The sequence below is a fragment of the Pelophylax lessonae genome (assembly GCF_965119305.1).
Source record: "Pelophylax lessonae genome assembly, chromosome: 1".
NCBI classification, from domain to species: Eukaryota; Metazoa; Chordata; class Amphibia; order Anura; family Ranidae; genus Pelophylax; species Pelophylax lessonae.
The window spans coordinates 310,829,350-310,855,787 of NC_138768.1; the positions used below are offsets into that span (position 1 = coordinate 310,829,350).

Consider the following 26,438-nt stretch of genomic DNA (forward strand, 5'->3'; position numbering starts at 1 on the left):
TACCTGACTTTATCTGCTGAAGAGACAGTTTTATCTACAGATAGCGGTAGCGCAGCAGGAGGTGATAAAACCCCGGGGTTTATCACCATACTCTCTCAGGAGACTCATAGACAAACAATAAGGTCTGTAAAGGAGTCGCCAGAGGCTTATCTCTCTCGCAGAAGTTATTGCTCAGTTACGCAGACACCCTGCGGTGACAACTAACAGCTCGTTGTTTTTTCTTTCTTGATCTTTATTCCTAATCTGGATTACAAATGAGCTCTATTCAATAACCTTGCTAGCGAAGATCAACAAGAAAGAAGAGAACTCTGGGGGAGGGACTCAGATAGGCCCACCTACCTGGTACTGTGTCTAGCCTTAATGCAGGAGGAGTGTGGGGGTATTCTTTTACCTTTTTTAAAGCTGTTTTAAATAACCTTTTATGGACTTGTATTGTATTGTATTGTATCTCCCCTATTCAATTTGATACATAGTAAACTAAGTTTGGTTAATTACAATCTTGTGCGTTGTTCCATTGTGTCACCCAGAAGGACTACTATTCAAGAAGGTAACAAGGTATTGTTGCATAGTGAAGTATTGTATTCCAACCTGTGTATCTATTTGATAGTCCAGTCCCATTCTGGGTCAGTTGTGCCTGAGGAGGGATCGAGCCAATTTGATTGGGTTGTTAGGCAGGGTGTAGACCCAATAATATAATCAGCAGCTCCTGCGGGGGTGGTGCTACACGTGGGGGCTCGTCCGGGATTTCTACAGTCCTGCAATACAACCCTCTCAGCCATAGAATTCCCTCCCACGCAGAAATGGATCCTGTCGCTGCTGCTGAGTGGTGCAAGGAAGAGAATGTCATAGTGGAAAATGGCCTGGTGGTTGAAATCAAGGGAGAAGCCTGGACTGAAGAAAAGCTCCTCCCTGTTTTGAGGGCACTATCCACAGACAGGAAATTTTGGGTGATTGACATGAAAACTGACACCACTGTCCCACACACGTATGCACTGTGTGAGTGGAGGAAGGGGGTCCCTGATTATTTCAACGGAAACAGTGTAAAAACTACTGACCAAACAGAACTTTTCCTGATACATCCAGGAGTTCCTATTGCGGGTCCCTCATCCACCACCCCTGGGGTATCCAGCCAAGAAAAAGGTGTCCAAGAAGGGCATCCTGAGTCATCACCTTTGTCGACTTTTAGCTCAGAACTGTGTGCTGTTCTTGGGGAGATTGTGGCAAAATGTAGTAGGGACTCCTCAAGCTATTTGATGACTGGATATAGGAAGCTCCGGACATTCTCTGGGAAACAGCCTGTGCCTTCAGTAGAAGATGGGTTCGAAGAGTGGTTAGATACCGCCACTCAGGCTTTGGAGGAATGGGAGGTACCAGAACAGCACAAGAAGCAGAGAATCACAGAGAGTTTAAGGGGACCTGCATTAGAGGCTGTACGTAATCTAAAGCTTAGCAAGAAGAACTGCACTGCACAGGATTATTTGGACATTCTGCAAGATGTGTTTGGTCGGACGGAGAACGCGGCTGAACTTCTCTACCAGTTGGACCACTGTTATCAAGAAGAGGGGGAGAAGTTGTCCGAATTCATTAAACGTCTGGATAGGATTATCCACCAGATTCTGTTAAAGAAAGGAATAGACCACCGGAAAATAGATGAGACTCGTGCACGACAGGTTCTGAAAGGGGCTCAACCTTTAGATCCCATTGCCATACTGTTACGAACTCGTCGAGATGGCGGCATTCTAGAATACCCCGATCTGATTCGAATGGTCAGAGAGGAAGAGGTTATGTTGGACAACAAGAAGAAAAGTCGGCAGTTTGACTCAACTGCCCGGGTTGGAGTGATAAGTGTGGAAGAGGGTGACTCTCAAGTTGAACTCCTAAAGACCCAAGTGTCTCAGTTGATAGAAATGGTGTCCATCCTGACTGGTCAGGTATCCACTCTACCCAAGGGGAGTATATCGGAGAGGCCAGATGAACCTGTTAGTCTCAGCACAGATCCAGAGCCACGGCCTGCAAGATTGTTAACTTGTTTCAACTGCGGGGGAGTTGGGCATGTTAGAAGGGTATGTCCCAGCTCAGGAAATGCTGCCGCGAAACCTCGCGAGCCAGCGGGAAACTTCAGAGGACACCGGTGAAGGAGTCAACCGGGTGTCCGCCAGTCTTAAGGGACTCCAGAAGTGGTGCAGGATCAGGGAAACTGAGTCAGGGGGTCAGACCCAAATATAATACCCCCAGTTCTAGACTCCGGGTTACTGAGGGAAGGAAAGTCAATGCACACCGGGTTCAGCGGGGGCCCAGATCAAGGAAGAAAAAGGAGAAGAGGGCCAGGGTACAGAGAACTGAATCAGACAACCAGGCTACATCAAGAGAATTCCCAACTAACTTGGTCGGGCCCTCCCCAGTGGTCTCGGTTCAGGTGGAAGGAATTTACACAAGAGCCCTCCTTGACACAGGGGCCCAGGTGACTCTTTTGTATAGAGACTTCTATGATAAATATCTTACCCATCTACCTTTGCAGAAGTTGGAAGATCTGGAGATATGGGGTATTGGGACCCAAAGTTTTCCCTATGACGGGTATCTGCCAATCAAGTTGACCTTTGATCCATCAGTGGCTGGTGAAGCGGAAACCTTCGACACCTTAGCGGTGGTCTGTCCTCGTCCACCAGGGGCCAACAAAAGCTCTCTCATCGTAGGAACAAACACTGACCTGGTAAGGCGCCTTCTGATACAACTGGTCCAGGGACAAGATGCTCAGGCGCCAAGGATCCATCCCATGCTACGGCAGGCCTACCAACGATTAGTGTTGGAGCAAGAGACCCCCGCAGAAGGAGTTGGACGACTCTGGAAGCTGGATAGAGCAGAAAAGGTCTTACAGCCAGGAGAGGTGGCCTGTTTTAAGGCTTTTGTTAAACTCACATGGCAACAGCCGGGTCCCTTCATTATCTTTGAATCAGGTCAAAAGGAGAGACAGAGAGGGATAGAAGTGATCCCTGAGGTGATCCCTTTGAAGGTGTTACAGGAAAACCGTGGAAGGGTTTTAGTGAGTGTCAGAAACACCTCTATTACACCAGTGAAGGTACCGGCCAGAGTGCTCCTGGGCCAAGTCAACCCGGCTACCCCAGTTGCCCCCATTGATTTCAAAGAAAAGGAACAGGGTGAAGCGGTTATAGAGGAGCTTTGCTCTGGAAACGCTGCCCTCCCGCCGGAATGGGTGAAGAGGGCCAAGGCACAACTTGCTCGATGTAGGGAAATATTCTCTAAGGACGAGTTTGACGTGGGATGTGCCAGGAGCGCCACTCATAAGATCCGCCTGAGTGAGGACAAGCCTTTCAGGGAGAGAGTCCGGCGAGTCCCCTTAGGTGACTTAGAAGATCTACGTCAACAGCTGGCAGAGCTCAAAAAGATCGGGATTATCCGAGAATCCAGGAGCCCGTATGCTTCCCCGATAGTGGTAGTCCGGAAGAAAAATGGATCTTTGAGGCTTTGTATCGACTACCGAACGCTGAACAGAAGAACCATCCCAGACCAGTATACCACTCCTCGAATCGAAGATGCCCTACAGAGTCTGTCAGGGGCGAAGTGGTTCAGTGTGATGGACTTAAAGAGTGGGTATTATCAGATCCCCATGCACCCTGAAGATCGGGAGAAAACAGCCTTCATCACCCCTGTGGGGTTCTTTGAGTTCAATCGCATGCCTCAGGGGTTGTCCGGGGCCCCTGCTACCTTCCAAAGGCTGATGGAGAGGACCGTTGGAGATATGAATTTGATAGAGGTACTGGTATACTTGGATGATGTTATCGTGTTTGGCAGAACTTTAGAAGAACATGAGGAGAGGTTGGAAAAGGTCTTGAAGAGGCTACATGAAGAAGGTCTGAAACTTTCTCCTGAGAAGTGCCAATTCTATCAGTCCTCGGTCCATTACCTGGGCCATATCGTGTCTGAAGAAGGGGTGGCCACTGACCCGGACAAGCTGGATGCTGTTGCTTCCTGGCCGAGACCCACAAATGTGACCGAACTCCGGTCATTCTTGGGCTTTTGCTCCTATTACAGGAGGTTTGTGGAGGGGTTCGCCCAGATTGCCCGACCCCTAAATGAGCTCCTGAAGAATGAAGAAGATGATGTCCCTGAGTTGGTAAAGCCGGCGAAGTCCACCATAGGCCCCCGGAAGGCTAAGGAATCCATCCAGGATCAGTGGACCCCGGAATGCGAAGGGGCCTTTGTCCAGCTGAAGGAAACCCTAACCACTGCCCCTGTGTTGGCCTATGCGGACCCCACAAAACCATATGAACTGCATGTTGATGCCAGCCGAGATGGGCTGGGGGGGGTACTTTATCAGGAGCATGAGGGTCATCTGCGACCTGTTGCCTATGTGAGCAGAAGCCTACTGCCTGCTGAAAGGAATTATCCTACTCACAAACTTGAATTCTTGGCCTTGAAGTGGGCAGTGGTTGACAAATTGAAAGACTACCTGTACGGAGCTGAATTCATTGTCAAGACAGATAATAATCCCCTCACCTATCTGTTGACTACGGCCAAGCTGGATGCAACAGGACATCGATGGTTGGCTGCCCTCTCTAGCTTCAATTTTAGCCTGAAGTATCGGCCAGGAATCGGAAATAGGGATGCAGATGCCCTATCCAGAAGGTTGCATGTTCCACAGGAACCTGCGGAAGAATGGACTCATTTGGCTCCAGAAGGGGTGCGTGCCCTATATCAGGGAACTGAATTTCGATCCCGAGGAGGGTCAAGAGCAGAAGAGATTGGGGTTTCGGCTATCGGAGTACCCAAATGCTACTGCCAGGTGACCCAAGTTGAAGGGGAGGGTTTGCCCCGGCTGTCCAAAAGGGACTTGCGGAAGGAGCAGTTGGAAGACCCTTTGGGAAAACTTCTCTTGGAAGCCCTGGAGATCCAGAGCCCTGAGTTGCTTCTAACTGACTCCCCTCAGGGGGCCCGTCTGTTGCATAGAGAGTGGACCCGGTTACAGATCAGAGAAGGAGTGGCCTACCGGAGAGGTCCATCTGAAGATCTGGAGGAGAAGTGGCAACTGTTCTTACCAGCTAAGTACAGAGAGGGAGTTCTGGCCGCTCTTCATGATAATCATGGCCATCTGGGGCCCGAAAGAACCTTTCAGCTTGTCAGGGACAGGTTCTACTGGCCTTGTATGAGGGCCGAAGTTGAAGGATACTGTCATTCTTGTGTCCGGTGTATACAGAGGAAGACTCTGCCACGTCAAGCAGCCCCAATGGGCCATCTACAAAGTCAGGGACCCATGGAGCTGGTGTGCATTGATTTCCTTTGCTTAGAGCCTGATCTGAGTGGCCAGGGGAATGTCCTTGTGGTAACAGACCATTTTACCAGATATGCTCAAGCATTCCCAACAAGGGATCAGAAGGCCTCAACGGTAGCCAAAGTTCTTGTAGAGAAGTTCTTTGTACATTATGGGTTACCACAACGCCTCCATTCTGATCAGGGAAGGGACTTTGAAAGCAGACTGATCAAGAGACTGTTAGATATGTTAGGCATTCAAAAGACTAGAACCACTCCCTACCATCCACAGGGGGATGCCCAGCCTGAACGATTTAACAGGACTCTTTTGGATATGTTGGGGACTTTGAGCTCAGAGAAGAAACAGCATTGGGGCAAGCACGTAGCTGCCATTGTGCATGCCTACAACAGCACTGTCAGTGATGCTACTGGATATTCCCCTTATCGGCTGATGTTTGGAAGGGAGGCTCGGTTGCCAGTGGATTTGGTCTTTGGCATTTCGCCTGATCATACCTCTTCAGCATCGCATAGAGGATATGTGGACCGACTGCGGAAGAGTCTGAAAGCGGCCTATGACAAGGCTCAGGCCACATCTGATCAACGTGGACTGCGGAATAAAAAAAATTTCGACCTAAAAGTTCGGATCCATGACCTGCAACCAGGGGACAGGGTTTTGTTGAGAAACTTGGGTGTCCCGGGAAAACACAAGTTGGCAGACCGCTGGAAGTCCCAACCTTATGTTATCTGCAAGCAACTGCCAAACCTTCCTGTGTACCAAATTCGGCCTGAAGGAAGTGTGGGTCCATTGAAGGCTTGGCATCGGAACCATTTGCTGCCTCTCTCTGAAGCGGTTCGTATGCCCCCTGTGGAAGACTTGTCAGAGGCCCCTTCGACTTCTCGCCGGTCCAGACCAGTTACCAGATCTCAGACGACGCTCCCAGATGAGGGAGAGGGAAGTTCTCCATCTGAAGATTTGGAAGATGAAGAGGAGGTACCCGACTGGTTGTGGTCATCTCAGTTGCCAGAACCCACACCTGCCTCCCTGTCTTCATCTGACTTGGCTGATAGAGGAGCCCTTCGGGCAGAAGCCCCTGAATTCATACCCTTTCATATGCTTCCAGAAGAAGCAGCTGAGGATGAAGGTTCTGAGGAGGAGGTTGCACCCTTCTCTGAAGAAGAACTGACCTCTCTTGAACCATCAGGTTCCTCTGTGTTGGAACATGAGGAGGGGGACATTGAAGAATCCTCAGAAGTGCCTGATCCTAGCACCTCTGAGAGCATGCCTCCACGGGAACAGAGGGAAAGGAGAGTCATTCACCCACCTAAGAGACTGACCTATGATCAATTGGGTGAATGTTCGGAAGAAGCTGTTTTTACCTCCAAAAGATCTCCTGACCAGCCTAGTTCCTCCACTGTAGATTTGGTGGGGGACAACCCTAGCTCACCCCCAGGCACAACTGTGCAAGCCACCCAAGTTTTGGGGGGTCTGTGAGAGATCATGAGAACAAAGTATTGAAGTAGAAAACGTTTGCATTTAAGTTTGTACATAAGGATATTGGGTTTGGCCATTATAATAAGCACAGTTTTTGATGTTCACAATTTGGTTTACTTTGTGAGTTAATGTTTGCGCACATTTTGTTGCTCTGACCTCACTATATGTTTTTTTCTCTTTCTCACCTTTTGATGTTTTTTTTTTCAACACAAACTTTAAGATGTAAGTGTTTAAGAAATTGCAAAGGCACATGTGCTTTTTTAAGGAGCACTATATAAAAGCACTAGAAATCAGCACTATATTAACACTGTAGAAATCACTTATTTGTTTATTAATTGCACTTTATCGTTTTACTGTTGCACTGCTATTAGAATACAAAATTGGATGTATTCAGATTGACTTATTTCAGCAAAATGTTAATGTTTTTGTTGTATAATGCCAACCTATGCACTAGGGTACATACTGTTGACCTCTTTGGGGACCAAAGTTTCTCAAGTGGGGGGAGTGTGTAGCGGGGTTAAACATGCCTAAAGACACTGTTTGATATGTGGGAAGGAACTAGGCTCCCTCTAGTGGTAGCTGCATGGAATTTCCCGGGCTGTGACTTCCTTTTCACAAGATGAAGAAACTACATCTCCCAGGCTGCTTTGCAAGATCCAGGAACTAGGCTCCCTCTAGTGGTAGCTGCATGGAATTTCCCGGGCTGTGACTTCCTTTTCACAAGATGAAGAAACTACATCTCCCAGGCTGCTTTGCAAGATCCAGGGTGCACGGCTGCACCGCACGGCACTATGGGGGAGGTTATTTAAAGGAAGAGAGAAGCGCGCGAAGGGGGGGGGGCCTTTCTGCGCTGGACTCTGAGGAACCAGCGAGCGAGAGTGAAGGACTGACACTGGATATTGGGCCAGAGCCTTTTAGCCTGGAGGGACGACGTGGAACCGTCCCATCTCAAGCACGAGGCACATTCCTGGAGGTCATACTGCTGTTTGCCGAGACCGGAAGTCATCCGCCAGAAGGACCCCGCGCGGCTGGCATATAGCCAAAGGACTGAGACCGCAGTGGAAGCGCGCGAAGGAGAAACTTCTGTTGGTGAGAGGGCACATGCCCAATACCTGACTTTATCTGCTGAAGAGACAGTTTTATCTACAGATAGCGGTAGCGCAGCAGGAGGTGATAAAACCCCGGGGTTTATCACCATACTCTCTCAGGAGACTCATAGACAAACAATAAGGTCTGTAAAGGAGTCGCCAGAGGCTTATCTCTCTCGCAGAAGTTATTGCTCAGTTACGCAGACACCCTGCGGTGACAACTAACAGCTCGTTGTTTTTTCTTTCTTGATCTTTATTCCTAATCTGGATTACAAATGAGCTCTATTCAATAACCTTGCTAGCGAAGATCAACAAGAAAGAAGAGAACTCTGGGGGAGGGACTCAGATAGGCCCACCTACCTGGTACTGTGTCTAGCCTTAATGCAGGAGGAGTGTGGGGGTATTCTTTTACCTTTTTTAAAGCTGTTTTAAATAACCTTTTATGGACTTGTATTGTATTGTATTGTATCTCCCCTATTCAATTTGATACATAGTAAACTAAGTTTGGTTAATTACAATCTTGTGCGTTGTTCCATTGTGTCACCCAGAAGGACTACTATTCAAGAAGGTAACAAGGTATTGTTGCATAGTGAAGTATTGTATTCCAACCTGTGTATCTATTTGATAGTCCAGTCCCATTCTGGGTCAGTTGTGCCTGAGGAGGGATCGAGCCAATTTGATTGGGTTGTTAGGCAGGGTGTAGACCCAATAATATAATCAGCAGCTCCTGCGGGGGTGGTGCTACACTATGTTTAAAGGAAATCCCCATTGTGGAATATCTAGACAGCTTCCTACTGAGGGAATAGCCTGGCTGACAATATGGGCTGACAGCTCAGCTCAGACCCTGCAAAGGCTTGGCTGGGTCCCTAACCTTTAGAAGTCAGATCTGGAACTGACTAATTGCTTAGAGTATCTGGGTCTCATCCTAGAAACCACTCAAGCCATCGTTTTTCCTTAACAAGAGAAACTAAACTCTCGGCTCCCAGACTTTGTCACTTCAGTCCTGGAATCACCTGACTTGCTTCCTCATGAGTTCTGAGACTGACGATAGCCTCCTTCAAAGTAGTCTTATTTTAGTCTTCTATAACTCAACATCCTGTCATTGTGGGACAAGCCGGCTCAGTCCTTGGACAGACCCATTTGTCAGGCACAGAATACCGGGTTTTCCCGGGCTTTTTGGCTCAAAAATCCTGCTCTGGCATTGGGCAAGTTCATTCTTCCAGTTTCTTGATAGGCCCCCCTCGCCGTGGATGTCGCACTGGGAATGAATAGTGAACAGCTTGTGTTGGTGCAGAGAATTTGAACATCAGAGGAATCTGGTCTCCTGATAAACATTCTGTAATTTTAGGCAATTTGATTTTCCCTGCAATGCTGGTTCCCCGACTGAAGGGTCATCTGATCAAGATTCAGTTGGGTCAGCATAATAGCAATGGCTTACATCAACCATCAGGGTGGAACCAAAATGTTTCCACAGTAAGAGAGAGGATTTTGATCTGGGCTGATCTACACATTTAAACTTTGTCCACCTTTTACATTCCAGGTGGGGATATTTTGCTCAGCCAGGGGCCCCTGAACCTGGGGCAATGGTCCTTACACTTGAATGAGTTCCAAGACCTGTGTTACATGTAGGGAATGCCTGATGTGGATCACCTGACCTCTAGGTTAAAAAAAAAAAAAAAAAATAACTGCACAGGTTTTTCCCCAGGTACTGAGATTCTCTGGCGGAAGCAATAAATGCTCTGGTGGCTCTGTGGGATTAGTGCACCCTGATCTATGTCTTTTCTCTCCTAACCCCCCCTAAAAAATAATCATCTGCTTTTCAGGATGGAGATGGAGGGCATTTTGGTAAACCACAGCTCTAGACTGGCCCAGGCAGGTGTATTCCAACCTCATAGGTCTCGTGGCACATGCTTTTCCAGATCTTCTAACCCAGAGACTAGTTTACCACCCTGCTTCACAGTTACCGGCTTTAATGGCATGCCTGTTAAAGCCCAGGTCTTATGGGACCAAGGCATCTCTAATCTGGTATGTGAACACACAGAATAGAAATTTCTCAGCTAGGAAAAAAAACCTGCACCCCACAAACATAAAACAGGAAATCTACATTTACATCGGCGATCACCCCTCTATTCACATATCAATTATTGTTTGTCACAATTCCAAATCCAACACTTAAAGGATACACAGAAAAGATCTGGCGCTGAGGGCTAACTGATCTAGAGACCCAAAGAGCTGATTGATAAAAACAATAAAAAATGTTGATGATGAGGCTATCCATATATATCGTCAGGGGTGCAGCGGTCTCATACTCAGTCCCACTGAGAAAAGCAACATAAACAACAACTATGGGGATAATAAGCGCTCCCCAGGACATAGAAAACTAGGCTGGTAAAAAAGGGATAAAATCTCTGTTTATTGAGGATATTTTGACAAGGAACTCCAATCAATAGATGGTAAAAACACACACTGGTCACCATGAAGGCATGAGTGGTTAGGCAGTACCTGGAGTGAGCCAATGCTGCAATCAATGTGCTGAGGAGATGTCACCCCAATGGGGGATGGGAGGGGGGACCACCCGGGGAGATGCCTCAAGGAGGGGGAGAGAATCCGCAGCATCTACCTACACCGGAAGATGAAATCACCGCTGTGAGAATGGGGTGGCCGGCCACATCCTTGGAACACACTGGCGTCTCCTGCACTCGTGAGTCCTCAGCCGCGCCGGGAGATGACGTCACCGGAAGTCAGCCACCAAGCTGGGGAATGACAACACCGGCAGCCGGAATCAATAGAGAGACAGCAGTGTCCACACTATAAAGTACCGGAGAAGAAAAGGCCAAGTGTGTAAAAGAACAAAAGCGGCAAAAAGAGATTACATGTTTTGGGGAAATCCCCTTCATCAGATCTAAATTTGGCGTTGGACATGTGGAATTAAAAGAGGGAGAGGGAGGAAGGAGAGGAGAAACCTCATCACCCACATTGGCTCCCGCTACCGAGAACTGTTGGCAACAAATAAACTGTGATCACAAAATAACAACATGAAGACCATAAGGACACAAAAAACATATATAAAAACATGTACAGATCATATAACATATGAAAAAAAAAAAGGGGGGGGGAATGGGGTACAATATATTCAGATACATAACATGAGGCCTTTACATCACAGAATGCATATCCAACTCTTCATTCAACCCATGGGGGGGATAAAGTATTGAGTCTATAAATACAAAATATTTCCCTTTTGCATATTAAGGAAAAACGCCCCTAGGTATAGATTCAATTGCCAGAACCGTCAGATCCTGTACACTCCCATTATGGTGGGTAGAGAAATGGCGAGGAACACTGTGATAAACCTTCCCATTAGTAGTGGCCCTGTGGTGTTCATCAATCCGCGTACGAAGATGGCGGATGGTGCGGCCCACATAAAGTAGGTTACAAGGACAACGCAGGACATATACAACAAATTGTGTAGAACAAGTAATGAACTACTTAATGGAGAAGCAGTTGCCTGAGGTGTCACAGAGGGAGCTCTGGCCATGGGGGATAAACTGACAGGTCAGACAACTCCTCTTCCTACATTGGAATACACCCACCCTGTCATCAAAGTAGGACCTGATGTCCATCACCCTCTCATGTGTGGGCCTAGTCAGTTTACTTAGGGCAATACGGTTCTTGACGGTGCGAGCCCTCCTGTATACCACCTGAGGGAGTGATGGAAGATGGGGACCCAATCTGGGATCGGAGCACAAGATGGGCCAGTGTTTCTTGATGATGTGGGTAATTTTTTTGAAATTATTATTGAAGCTGGTAATGAACTGAACCTGAGGGACAATTGGCCCCTGTGTGAACTATCAATACCAAGAGTGGGCCGCAGGTCCATACAAGAATTAAATGCTTGTTGTTGGAGGCCCTCAGGATAGCCCTTCTGTCGGAACTTGGCCAACATTAATTGCCCATGGACAGCATAGTCATCCTTCCGAGTGCAGTTCCTGCGGAGTCTCAGGAACTGCCCCTTGGGAATGTTTTTCTTCCAAGATGGGTGGTGACAACTCCTAAAATGTAAATAGGAGTTGCCAGCCACCGGCTTGGAGTGGTTGAGGGTGACAATGGCACCGTCAGCATGAGTAAGCTCCAAATCCAAGAACACCAAATGAACCGGGTTGATGACATGAGTGAATGTCAGGCCCAGGTCATTGGCGTTACAGTGGGAGACAAATGCCTGAAAGGTGTCAATGTCACTGTCCCAAATGACGAGCACGTCATCGATGTACCTCCCATAGTAAATGATGTGTTGTGAGAAGGGATTGTTTTGCCAGATATGGAACTCTTCCCAAAAACCCATAGTGAGGTTAGCGTAACAGGGTGTGAAACTAGCTCCCATGGCCATGCCCTTGGTTTGTAAATAAAATTTGTTGAGGAAAGACTTGGGCCACGTGTTGGACATACTGCAATAATACCCATGGGATAACCGCTATCTGGGCTTCTTTGGATGTGTGCTCGCAGTACACATCGATCCTGCATGATGTGGGAATCCGAGCCCTCAATCATTTTCGAACTAAGGATTCACAGTTGAATTCATGACAAGCATCCTTTTTGTTAGATGGGACGAGATTTTGCCTTGAACATAACTATTTTTCTTTCCTCCAACAAGTTTTATTTACAAACCAAGGGCACAGCCATGGGAACTAGTTTCGCACCCTGTTACGCTAACCTCACTATGGGTTTTTGGGAAGAGTTCCATATCTGGCAAAACAATCCCTTCTCACAACACATCATTTACTATGGGAAGTACATCGACGACGTGCTTGTCATTTTGGACAGTGACGACACCTTTCAGGCATTTGTCTCCCACTGGAACGCCAACGACCTGGGCCTGACATTCACTCATGCCATCGACCCGGTTCATTTGGTGGTGTTGGATTTGGAGCTTACTCATGCCGACGGTGCCATTGTCGCCCTTAACCACTCCAAGCGGTGGCTGGAGTGGTTAAGGGTGACAATGGTTAAGGGTTTACATTTTAGGAGTTGTCACCACCCATCTTGGAAGAAAAACATTCCAAAGGGGCAGTTCCTGAGACTCCGCAGGAACTGCACTCGGAAGGATGACTATGCTGTCCAAGGGCAATTAATGTTGCCAAGTTCCGAGAGAAGGGCTTTCCTGAGGGCCTCCTACAACAAGCATTTAATTCTTGTATGGACCTGCGGCCCACTCTTGGTATTGAGGATAGTTGACACAGGGGTCCAATTGTCCCTCAGGTTCGGTTCATTACCAGCTTCAATAATAATTTAAAAAAAATGACCTACATCATCAAGAAACACTGGCCCATCTTGTGCTCCGATCCGATATTGGGTCCCCATCTTACATCACTCCCTCAGGTGGTATACAGGGGGGCTTGCACCGTCAAGAACCGTATTGCCCTATGTAAACTGACTAGGCCCACACATGAGAGGGTGATGGACCTCAGGTCCTACTTTGACAACAGGGTGGGTGTATTCCAATGTAGAAAGGGGAGTTTTGACAACAGGGTGGGTGTATTCCAATGTAGAAAGGGGAGTTTTCTGAACTGTCAGTTTATACCCCATGGCCAGAGCTCCCTTTGTGACACCTCAGGCAACTGCTTCTCCATTAAGCAGTTCATTACTTGTTCTACACAATTTGTTGTATATGTCCTGCGTTGTCCTTGTAACCTACTTTATGTGGGCCGCACCATCCGCCATCTTCGTACGCGGATTGATGAACACCACAGGGCCATTGCCAAAGGGGTGTCTATTACTAATGGGAAGGTTCCTCACTGTCCCTTGCCATTTCTCTACCCACGATAATGGAAATGTACAGAATCTGAAGGTTCTGGCAATTGAATCTATACCTAGGGTACCCTTACAGATAATGAGCGTTTTTCCTTATTATGCAAAAGGGAAAACTTTTGGATTTTTAGATTCAATACTTTATCCCCCCTTGGGTTGAATGAAGCGTTGGATATGCATTCTGTGATGTAAAGGCTTCATGTTATGTATCTGAATATATTGTACCCCATTCCCTCCTTTCCCCCCCTATTTTTTTTCGTATGTTATATGATCTGTACATGTTTTTATATATGTTTTTGTGTCCTTATGGTCTTCATGTTGATATTTTGTGATCACTTTTTGTTGCCAGCAGTTCCCGGTAGGGGGAGCCAATGTGGGTGATGAGGTTTCTCCTCCCTCTCCCTCTTTTATTTAATTCCACATGTCCCAACGCCAAATTTAGATCTGTTGAAGGGGATTTCCCCGAAACATGTCATCTCTTTTTGGTGCTTTTGTTCTTTTACACACTTGGCCTTTTCTACTCCGGTACTTTATAGTGTGGACATTGCTGTCTCTCTATTAACTCCGGCTGCCCGGTGTTGTCATTCCCCGACTCAGCGGCTGACTTCCGGTGACGTCATCCCCTGGAGCGGCTGAGGACTCACAAGTGCAGGAGACGCCGTGTGTTCCAAGGATGTGGCCAGCCACCCCATGCTCACAGCGGTGATTTAATTTTTTGGTGTAGTTAGATGCTGCGGATTCTCCCCCCCTCCTTGAGGCATCTCTCTGGGTTGTCCTCCCTCCCATCTCCACTAGGCTCAGCTCGATCTTACTATCCCTCATTGGGGTGACATCTCCTCAGCACATTGATTGCAGCATTGGCTCCCACTCCAGGTACTGCCTAAACACTCATGCCTTCATGGTGACCAGTGTATGTTTTTTACCATCCATTGATTGGAGTCCCTTGTCAAGATATGCTCAGTAATCTGATATTTTATCCCTTATTTGCCAGCCTAGTTTTCTTTGTCCTGAGGAGCACTTATTATCCCATTATTTATGTTTTTATAACGCTTAAAGGGTAAGTTCACGCTTGTAAAAAAAAAAATAAATACACATCTTCAGGGTTCGACAAACCCCAGGCGCCAGGTTGCCATGCCGACCAGAAACCGCGTCCTGGCACCTGATTTGCCGCCAGCCCACTCTGCAGCTCTTGACTGACTGCCCAGACACGCAGCTCAGAGTGCCGGGCAGCTGATCCTGTTATGTCCTCTGATAAAGCCCTGTGTATTATCAACAATCACCACAGGGTGACGCACATGTAGGCAGGAAGTAGCTGCAAAGAGGCAACAGAAGACCAGCAGTGCTGGGATACTTCTTTCATCCTTTTCTGTATTTTAAAGTGTCACAAAGGTTTTCTTTAGATGTGCAGTTGGGTGGTAAAAATGTGCAGTAGAGAATGTTTTTGCCACTCACCAACAGCCACCCTAAAGCTACAATAGGCAGCAGATGAGGGTATTTTACATGCCGCAGTCACGATGCATTCGCATAAAAAGGAGTTTCCCCTATAACAGGTTTTTAGTGTCATTCTTTCTGGTCAGGCTATAACCTTGACGTAAGGCGTTACATTGGAGTTATTGACTGGCCGCTCTGCTGTGAGATAGGGGGTGCAAATTACTTGAACTTCCCTGGGGAGCTGACAACCCACGCTACAAAAAAAATAAATAAAAACAGGCTCCTAACTTTTTTAGCTTGCTCCTAGATTCATAGCAAATTTTTCAAGCCCTGCACATCTTTTTGCAGGTAAAAAAAAAAAAAAAAAAAAGCATTTTTTTTTTTTTTCTAGGAGCCTATAAGGAAGTGCATCAAATCAGCAGATTGGGGGTGCAATGCAGGACTTTTGCAGACTTGCTGTGTAAGCTGTCTGATGGAATGAGCATGCAGTTACACAATGAGCGGAAGAATTGATGAACTACCGAAAGCGCTAAACAGCGCCCTGGTAGTTCATTGATAACTACAAGCCGACAGCCGCAAAGGCTGTCGGTACTTGTAGTACTCACATTCTCGCTTTCACAATCTAAAAAATACACAGCTGTGTGGGGATAGCTGTATCTTTTGGCAAGAAGGTAAAATGCTTTTCTTCAGTATGTTTAATTTGTAAGGGTGTCTTTTTAAATGTGATTTTTTTCCTTGTGCGGCTCATTCAGGAGGCCACTTGAATTGGACACAGATGGAATATGGTGTGTTTTGCCAAATAGCTTTCCTGAGAACTTTGTTATCAAATCCACAAATGCCAAAAAGCCAAAAGTGACAATATCCTACCCTGGAGCTATGCTTAATATCTTGGTGAAGGTGAGGTACTTGTTGATGCCAGGTACATTTCATTAGAGAAGGAAACTGGAATGCTACATGATTTGATTGTCTCTTCTTTCAGGAAGGATTTACAAACCATCAGTACCAGGAACTGGTTGACCCGGCTAATCTGACATATGAAACACGTTCTGAGAATAGCATTTTCTTTGAGGTTGATGGCCCATATCTGGCCATGATCCTTCCAGCATCCAAAGAGGAGGGGAAGAAGCTAAAGAAGAGGCAAGTTAATTTAATGATCTCCATTTAGTACCAGGTTAAAATTTTTGTTTTGGTTCATGCTTGTAACAAAACCCACAATCTACACATGCAACATAGTCCCTTATTTTCTTTTACTTCTTCAGCATCATTTAGCAAGAATCATTTGTATGCATATAGATGACCATTAACTATTAAAGGTGGTTACTTTTATTTAGATATGCTGTATTTAATGAGGATGGCTCGCTTGCTGAGCTTAAAGGTTTTGAAGTGAAACGTCGAGGTGAGCTGCAGCTAATCAAGATCTTCCAGTCATCTGTGTTTGAGGCTTTCCTGAAGGGCAGTACACTAGAAGAAGTTTATGCATCGGTAGCTAAAGTTGCAGATTACTGGTTGGATGTGTTGTATAGCAAGGTGGGTGACACAGATTCCACTGTTATTAACAATGCTGAAATTTTAACATTGTAAAAATTAATATAACTTAACCACTTCAATCCCTTAGGATGTATATGTATGTCCTCTGGTTAAAGTGGCTGTGTGAAGATCATGGCCGCAGCTGTGATCCGAGCGGTTCTACAATATAACTTTTAAAGGACACAGAAGGGGGCCACCCCACCACTGCCTTTATGGGGCTCTCCTGTGTGATTGGGGACCCTGGGACCACTGCTGCTTTGGTTGTAATGTGAGCGGGGAGGAAGGTACATCTTTACCTGTCTCCCCCTTGATGTAAGAAACCAAAAGCAATGAGGAATTTGTCACTTCCAGTTTCAGTTTGCTGTTTAAAAATCGTTACTTGCTTGTAAAGCATCTGATCAAACCAATCTCTGTTAGATTAGAGGACATGAAGAGGGCAATAGAGATATATGGGGTCTTTCAGTAAAGCGTACCTGTCACTACCCATGCTATCACCAGGGATGTTCTACATCCCTAGTGATAGCAATAACGTTAAATGACAGTGTAAAAAGAGAAAGTTTTCAGTAAAAAAAAAAAAAAAAATTACAGTGCCTGTCCCCTCATGCTCACCAGCAAATGCAGGTCCTGTACACATATGTAAACAGGTGATCGCACGAAACGTGAGGTATTGCCGCGAATGTCAGAGTGCGAGCAAAAATTCTGGTGCTAGATCTCTTTTTTAACTCATAACTGTAAACTAGTAACCTGTAAAGGCTTTTACAGCATCCCCTATGGAGGTTTTTAGGTACTGTAGTGTCGCCATTCCATGAGCGACTGCAATTTTTAAAGCGTGACCTGTTAGGCATCTAGTTACTTGGCATAACATCGTCTTTTATATTATACAAAACGATTAGGTATTATATTTTGAATGTGTGCACTAAAATTCAATAAAGTGTATTTTTTCCTGAAAAATTGCATTTTTAAAAATGACTGCACAAATATCGCACGACTTAAAAAATTGACACAAAACCACCATTTTATTCTCTAGGGTCTCTGCTTTCTAAAAGACATAATGTTTGGGGGCTCTGAATAATTTTCGAGAAAGAATGCTGATTTTTACTTGTATATGGGAAGTGTTAGAATTTGCCCAGTGATTAAAGTTAATCTGTCAGAAAAAAAGAGCATCTGATTTCAGCCACTGAAACCAGGCACCATAAGCAGTCTGATTTGTGATAAAATTTCTACCTGGCCAAGAAGCTTCTGAGTTCACTTTCAATCAGGAGCCAGACTTCTATTGGATCCAAGCTCTGAGACTTATCCAGCATCCAACAGTGAAATGTATGCGTCACAATCATAGGTGTGCGCAGTCTATTGCATTAGGGCGTGCACCCCAAAACTCAAACATGTATGCCTTTCTCTGTAGCCTCCGCTGCACTGGACAGTGAATGAATGGGTTCACTCTGTGCTGAGCTGCTTCCTGGTCATTCACAGACTGAACCATACTAAACACAGTTTACTATTCTTCAGTTATGAATGGACACAATGAGCGAGTGTGTTCACTGTGTTCATTTAGAAAAGGAAGGGGCCAGTAAATCGCATTTCTCTTTCGTTCATTGACGGGGACAGCTCTTCATCTTCATGACCGGCAGAGAAAGAAACGTAAGCACGCCAATGGGGCAGTCCCTGGGGGTATAATCCCACTTTCGGCTATAGGTAGTCAGTTTTTTTCTGCCTAGTCAGGAGTAAGGACCTAGTTCCTTGCTGGGATCTCTAGTCCTGGCATTTTTTTTTCTTTTTAAATTAAAATTTTTCCTCCTTTTATTATTTTGTTCCTGTGGGAATCTACAATCAAGTGCCGGGCGGACATACCTTTTCAGGTTAAATGGGGTGCTGTACTGGCAATGGCGGGGGGGGGGCAGAGACCCAACGATTGCTCTTCAGGTGGGGGATGGGCCTGGTGGGGGGCACCTGCCAGGGCCCCCCTTCCTGTCAGGACCCCCGGCAGCCGTGTGGCACTGCCATTTTCTTGTAGCCTTGTGTGCTACGGATCTGCGGCCATGTTTGTGTAGCCTCAGCCTTGGCCATTTCCTTTTAACGTCCATTGGAACACACACTCCTTGGTGCGCACCTTTCTTCAGGGAGTGAGACACTTGGTTCTCCGGGTGCTGTCTCCATTGCTGCCTTGGGAACTCAAATCGGTGTTGTCATTTCTCCAGAAACCTCCCTTTGAAACCATTCAGGCGAGTCACCTGCTTACGTTGTCCCAGAAGGTGGCCTTTTTGGTGGGGCTTACTTCTGTGCCCAGGGTGTCTTGAGCTGGCGGCGATGTCTTTTTGTTCACCTTATTTTGTGGTTTACAGTGATAATGTAGTTCTTCGGCCATGTCCGTCGTTCCTTCCAAAGTTTGTCTCCGATTTTCATCTGAATGAAGACGTGCTGCCCTCCCAAGCCTAAGCATCCTAAGGAAGTTGCTTTGCATTCCCTGGATGTGGTTTGGGCAATAAGGAAGTACCTGGCAGCTACAAAGTCATTTAGGAAGACAGGCTCACTATTTGTCCCCATGGATGGACCTCGCAAGGGACTGGCTGCTACTGCTGGGACCATTTCCAGATGGATCAGACAGACTGTGGTTCAGGCTTATTCTATTAAAGCTCAGGTTCCTTCTTTCCCTGTCAGGGCACACTCTACTCGGACTCTTAGTGCCTCCTGGGCCTTCTGTCATCAGGCGTCAGTGGTGCAGGTTTGCAAGGCGGCCATCTGGTCGTCTGTGCACACATTCAAAAAGTTTTATAAAGTGGATATACAAAAATAAAACGGTGGTCATGGGACTTTAAATGAGTCAGGTCACTTACTAAATTACAGAATTGGATAAAATCAAAAGTTCTAATTGATTGCATATTCCACAATTGACATAAGTACATCAAATCCATTTCCAGATATGATACAGACATATATAAAGAGAACTTACATTAAAAAAAAAAAACACCTTTCATGTAGTAATACAATTCATGTTATAATGATTAAAAAATATATCAAAAAAATGAAAATAGTACATAGTCAATCTCTAAATAATATATCTTCGCATCTATGGGCTCTACGCATTTCGTGGATCCCTGTCCACTCTTTAGAAGCTTGATGTAAAAAAAATATCTGTAAATGTAGGCTTGTATTAGAATATAGAAATCTCATATATATAATCAGGAGTATAACAAATTACTCCCCACAAAAAAAAAATTAAAGAAAGAGAAAAATTTTATATATATATATATATATATATATATATATATATATATATATATATATATATATATATATATATATATATATATATATATATATATATATAACTGATCTTGTTACTTGCTTACATGTGAGCACCAAAGGAACACCCAGTATCTGGGAGGGAAAGAGCGCCAAAAACAACCGTCTATCCTCCCGGGGCGGAGGCGGGTATAGGTCACCTAGTCCAAATAGGGGGGGGCAGCTAGAGGGCAAACCAGGACAACAAGGGCAGTTCCAAGGAATGTGAACACTCATAATGATCAATTGATCTGGAGAAGATATTGTGTAATAAAATGTATTCTATATAAATGTTATCGGATTGAAAAAATATCTAGTGATGTGCCCTGCAGACCCGATGAAAATTCAAAGGTATTAGAAAAAAATGGTGGAATAGGCACCAAAAAGGTGCAGGGTGATCATAAGGTGAAAAAGGAGTGACAAAAATGGAAACGTGAACAATTGGAGAAAAAAACAAACAAACAAAAAGGGGAAGAGAAACAGCAATAAACCATGTGCCAAATCAAGAATTGAAAATGGTGATCAAGGTAAAAAAGGTATAAAAATGCAATGGGGGTAGCCATAACACCCAAAAGCATCTTACCTACAATGTGTAGTGTTGGGAAAAAATGATTACAGTATCCCCACTCTGTGAGAAAAGCTAGGCAGAATGAGGTCCAGGCTATCCTCAGCTAAATAGCCCTATGGTCCGGGGCGGATCACCACCAGCGCCATGTGGAGGCCAGAGCAGGGGAACGGAAAAGAATGACCTCGCATTCCGGCGCATGCACCAGAAACGGGTCATATCAAATGTCCCTGCGTTAGAGAAAAAAGTTGTCCTGACAGCACAATGCCAAATGGGACCACGGGCCAGGCAAAGGACGTGACGCTGATGCGCCGTGTGACCACCCCCCCACCGAACAGAGGCGGAAATAAAGTGGATGTGTTGGCATCTGCGGATGCTTCTTTTGGCCGCAAAGTTTTGCAGGCTGCTGTTTAGAGGACTTGTCCTCTTTGACGTGTTTTTTTTCAGGTGAGCTCCAGTTGTTACCAGTTGAGCTACAAGTTACCTGGGTGGCTATGTTTAGCCTTTAGGAAGTTTGTTTTCTGCTGTTCCCACATTTTTGACATTTTGGGACGACCCAATGGTTAAAAAGAATCAGGAGCTGTGTCCGGCAATGAATGATAGAGAAAATGGGATTTTTGACTTACTGTAAAAGCCATTTCTCTGATGTTCATTGACGGACGCAGCACCCGCCCCTCTTTGGAGTTGAGTTTTTTTTCTCTTCTGACACTGCTTGTTACAAAACTGAATACCTATTGCAGGAAGTGGGAGTATACCCCCTGGGACTGTCCTATAGGCGTGCTCAAGTTTTTTTCTCTGCCTAATGTCCTACTCCTGTAGGGGGCAATATAACCATACGGAAGATGAAGAGCTGTGTTCATCAATGAACATCAGAGAAATGGATTTTGCGGTAAGTCAAAAATCCCATTATTTACTAGCCCTTTCCCCCCACTCTCTGTCCTGAAACATCCCCCGTAGCCAGTGCTGAAACAAGGTCATCTAGAGCCTAGGGAGAACATGGCAAACTGCACCCCCCCCCCCCCTTACTTAAGCACTAATCTGCATTCTTACCCCCTAAGCATAAATACCCTGCTAAAATCCCCCCTCCCAGCGCAAATCTTTGTCTCCCCTCAATTCCCCAGAACAATTGCTGCCCCCTCCAAATAAAAAAACACACCACCTAGCACAAATCCTCTACCCTCAAATTTACATTCCTAGCACAAATATCCCCCCCCACTACCATATCACCTCTTTTAGCACAGACCCCCTCTGATCACAAATTCTCTTCCCCCATCCCCCTTCCGACACAAATTCCTCTAAATCAGCACTCCTAGCAACTCCAGCAGGAACTGGGCAAATTTTGATCCATGTATGTGCAGGCTGGTTGTACACAAATCGGTCCAACCAGCCTTGTTGGAAAATTTTCTCTGTTATAGCCGGCTGTGCTAATCAGTGTAAATTTTTTTTTCCTCTATCGTTCATTGACAGATGCAGCTCCATATTCTTCTTAACCATTGGGTTATGCAGCCCCCTACAGGAGTAGGACACTAGGCATGAAAAAACTTTACCATGCCTATGGGGCAGTCCCTGAGGGCATACACCCACTCACTCTGCTATAGGATTCAGTTTTTCTGCCTAGTTTAGGAGTAGGACCTAGTTCCCTGCTGGGACTTGGTCTTAGCATGCTTTTTATTTGAAAGGGAACCTTTTGTTAAAATTTTTATTTTTTTTTAGCTAGTTTTGTTCCTGAGAGAACGACAATAAACAGCCGGACTGGGCGTCGGACTGGATAATCTAGATCCTTAAGGTCTCCCAGTCTGGCCAGGGAGCATGTGCAGGTCACAGCTCCGCGCTAGGCCTCGCCATGACAGAGCCCCAATGGACTACCTTTGGCCTGAGTTGCAGTGTACCCCTTGGCCGTCAGCACCCCCTATTCCAACATGGGGAGGTGGTCTGCTTGGAGTGGTGCCCATCCGGTCCTTGGTGTGGTAAGTAGTGTCCCCCCCCCCCCCCCCTTGGTGAGCCTCTCCTTGGGATGGTTGGACCCCCAGGTTCCTTTCCATCCCCCCCCCCCCCCCCAGCCCCCCTCTCACTGTCACAGTGGTCCTTTGGGCCCAACCTACCCCCACATCCCCCCCCCCCTCCCAGGGTGAGGTTGGAGCTGGCTTTGCCACTTGCTCCAGTAAGGGGGGGGGGGGTGGATGTGGTTGTTGCTGACCTGGCTGTCTAGATCGCACATCGGGGTCTTTGAGAAAGGTCCCGGCCCCCTGGGGCATTAGTGACTGGCGCAGGGATTCCCTTTAGGCTACCTGCGGTGGTTATAGGCTGGGGGTGAGTGAATGTCTCTTCATCCGCAGGTCTGCGCCCCACGTTGCTGAGTCGGGCCGAAAAATAAGTCTTTGCGGCCTACTCGCCGCTGTCCAGGTACTTGACCAAGCTGACCGACCTGAACGGACGGTACTGCCGACAGATGTGTGCCACACGTAGCTGGATCGGGCCGAAAATTGAGGCCGCGGCTTTGCGGGAACGCTTTCAAGGGTTTTATGCAAACCTGTTTTCTGTTCCCAGGAAAGAAGGGAAAGTGCCTCCAATTCTGGACCTCAAGGCTCTGAATCGCTTTGTGCGCATACAGAGGTTTCGAATGGAGTTCATTCGCACGGTAGTGGCGTTCCTACACCAAGGGAACTTTTTGGCCTCGATCAATATCGAGGACGCGTATCTGCACATCCCTATTTACGCTGGACGCCAGCTTTTCCTTCACTTTGCTGTAGGAGAGGAACATTATCAATTTGTGGCGTTACCCTTTTGGTCTCACCTCTGCCCCCAGGGTCTTCACCAACGTGTTGGCTCTGGTATTGGCATTACTGTGACAGCGGGGGATTGCGGTACTAGGGTACCTAGACGGTATCCTCTTAAGAGCAGACTCCCTCTCAGTTCTGGTGGGCGATCTGTCAGTCTCTGTACGGACTCTGCAAGAGTTTGGTTGGACCATCAATTTCAGAAAATCTGCTCTGGTCCCAGCCTCCAAATTGGTTTATCTGGGACTGACACTGGACTCAGCCTCTGCAAGGGTTTTTCTTTTCCCGGAAAAGCTGCAAAAGTTACACAGGGCGATTTGTTTGCTGTTATCCAGCACTCTGTTTTCAGTGCGGCCTTGCATGCGAGCTTTAGGCCTAATGGTGTCTACCTTCAGGGCGGTTCCGTTTGCTCAGTTCCACATGAGACGTCTGCAAAGGGGTATTCTTCTGTGCTGGCTCCGTTCCTTGGCTTGCGTCAGGACAAGTCCTTCCTTCCATTGTATTGGACTGTGGTAACCACGGATGCCAGCCTATCTGGCTTGGGGGGGGGGGGGGGGGTGGTGGTACTTGGAAAGCTGTGTGCCAGGGGACCTGGACTCTGAAAGAGTCCAGACTTCCGATCAATATTCTGGAACTCGGAGAGCTAAAGCTTTGCTTGAGTCACTGGACAAATCGTCTGAAGGGTTGTCCAGTTTGGATTCAGTCAGACAATGCCACAGCGGTGGTTTACGTCAATCCTCAAGGGGGCACCAAGAGTGTCCAGACGGCCCGGGAGGTGGCCGAGATCCTAAAATGGGCAGAAAATGTTGTTCCAGCCCTCTCCGCCGTGGATCTACATGGAGTGGAGAACTGGCAGGCGGATTACTTGAGGAATCAGGTGTTGGATAAGGGGGAATGGTCCCTGCACCCGGAGGTGTTTTATCTGCTGTGTGTCTCTTGGGGGATGCCTGAAGTAGACCTGTTCTCGTCTCAACAGGAAGGTACAGAGGTTTGTAGCCAGGTCTCGGGATCCTCTGGCCGACGCCACAGACGCACTGGTGGATCCTTGGGGTTAGTATCGTCTGATCTATGCTATTCCTTGCTGTAACTTTTGCAGAGACTACTGCGCAGTGTAGAGGTGGAAGGGATTCCGTTCATTCTGGTGGCCCCATACCGGCCTCGCCGGTCTTGGTACGCAGATATAAGTTTGGTCGCCGATGCTCCTTGGAGACTTCCTCTCGGGGAAGATCTGCTGTCTCAAGGGCCGATCTTCCATCCTGTCGTTTCATCCTAAGGTGGTTTCTGAAGACATTGTGCTGCCTTCACTCTGTCCTGAGCCCAAGCATCTCAAGGAAATTGCCTTGCATTCTTTGGATGTGGTTCGGGCAATTAGCGTTTACCTGGTGGTTACTGAGTCTTTCCGGAAGATCTTAGCCTGTTGTTGAAATAGGCTGTCTGATTAAGGGTGAGTGGGTGGCAGTAGGGGCAGACCATAGCAAGCAAATGCAGTTGCTGATTGCCATTTTATATAAAGTAAGTCCCCTATGTGCGAACGAGTTCCGTTTCCAGGAACTTGTTCATCAGTTTAACAAAGATCAGTGCTTGCAGACAAAGGCTGTGAGCACTGATCAGTGTTCTGGCAGGGGGAATCCCCCTGTCAGAACACAATAGCACAGCTGGGAAGATCGCTGCACCAGCATTGCTTGTGTTGGTACAGAGATCTGTCGGGTTTTTTTTTTTTTTTCATTCAGCCCGCTGGATTGAACAAAAAGAAACTGCAAACACATGTTTGCATCTTTGAAAGTTTGTATGTAGGGGGACTGTATCCGAATGCATTGGTAATCAAAGGAATCAACATGTTTCCAAAAAGAAAAAAATGCATGGATGAATCTGAAGTTTTTGTTCACATTATGTAAATGGTAACTACAGTTTTACATTAAACGGATTCTGAAATTTTAACAAGACAACACGCTGCTCAAGTATATATAAAGGGTAACACAAACGTACAACCGCTTTCATTGCTTCTCCCTTGTGCCTTTTTGCTAGCTGATTGTGTATCTCTTCCCCCCTATATCCCTATTAGCCCATTACTAGGTCTGGTTGTGCAACTACCAAGCAGTATGTGAGATGGGACAGACAAGCTTCGGCAATACTAGAAAGTGCAGAGGCTTTGACCAGTTAGAATGGCCCGAGTAGAAGTAGAATTGGAGGTACTAAAAGCTGCTGCAGATTTGTACTTTATACTTGTCAGCAGATTTGGTTTTTGTCAGTGACTGAGTCACTTTTAGAACCTTTCAGTATTTGCTTGGCTTCAGCAGTAGAGGAAGTTTTTTCTGTATTATTACCTTTTCCATAATAAACTTGATATTTTATTTTTTCTCAATCAAATTTACCAATATTGCAAGTATCGATTTAGTATAGTGGTTTAGATGACCTGCCAATTTAGAATGGAATTTTTTAATATATTAATTTTTATCTTCTATCTTTAGGCTGCCAACATGCCAGACACTGAGTTGTTTGAGTTGATTTCTGAGAATCGCTCCATGTCCAGGCGGCTAGAGGATTATGGAGAACAAAAATCCACTTCGATCAGTACTGCCAAACGTCTAGCTGAGTTCTTAGGAGACCAAATGGTGAAGGATGCTGGACTTAGTTGTCGTTTTGTTATATCTCGCAAACCTGAAGGGTCTCCTGTCACAGACAGGTGAGCTCTAACTTTTTGTTTGGTGGGTAACAGAAGTGTATTGGATGGATGGTTTAACCACATTAAAAAGGCAAATGCCCATCCTAACCTTTTCCCAACTACAGTAGATCTTTAATCCTGTGCGGATATATGGGATCTGTATGAAAATAGCGAGCATAAAATATTGTGCAGTAAATACTGCCCATATCACTTTATTTACACAAATACAAAGTATGGCACTTAAATTGTGTCTTCAAGAGGAGCCTACCCCGTGCATCCTGTTGTAACTGTTTCTTATTAAGACACATGTAAGTGCCATACTTATTTTTGTACATAATAAAGCATCTTGGATAGTGTCTGTGCTGTGTGCTCTGAATTAGCATACTAAGGCATAACTTTATTAATAAGTTCTATATTTTTGATTTTAGAGAGTTACTATAGATGAAGTTAACAGGGTGCTGACAAAGTGATAAACTAGTCAGAAAAGGGGTCAGGCTTCCTGATTAATGGTACATAGTCATACAGCATACTACCATAGAGGTAACAT

General features: G+C 46.1%; 1 protein-coding gene across 1 annotated transcript in view; it reads left to right on the forward strand.

Annotated features, from left to right (window-relative positions):
* The window catches only part of POLE (DNA polymerase epsilon, catalytic subunit), a 169,566-nt gene that overhangs the window by 56,789 nt on the left and 86,339 nt on the right, over positions 1–26,438 (forward strand). Inside the window, exons 23-26 of the mRNA XM_082243081.1 lie at positions 15,834–15,978; positions 16,061–16,218; positions 16,413–16,608; positions 25,698–25,912. Coding sequence (XP_082099207.1) covers positions 15,834–15,978; positions 16,061–16,218; positions 16,413–16,608; positions 25,698–25,912 — 714 coding nt within the window. The remainder of the gene's footprint in view (positions 1–15,833; positions 15,979–16,060; positions 16,219–16,412; positions 16,609–25,697; positions 25,913–26,438) is intronic.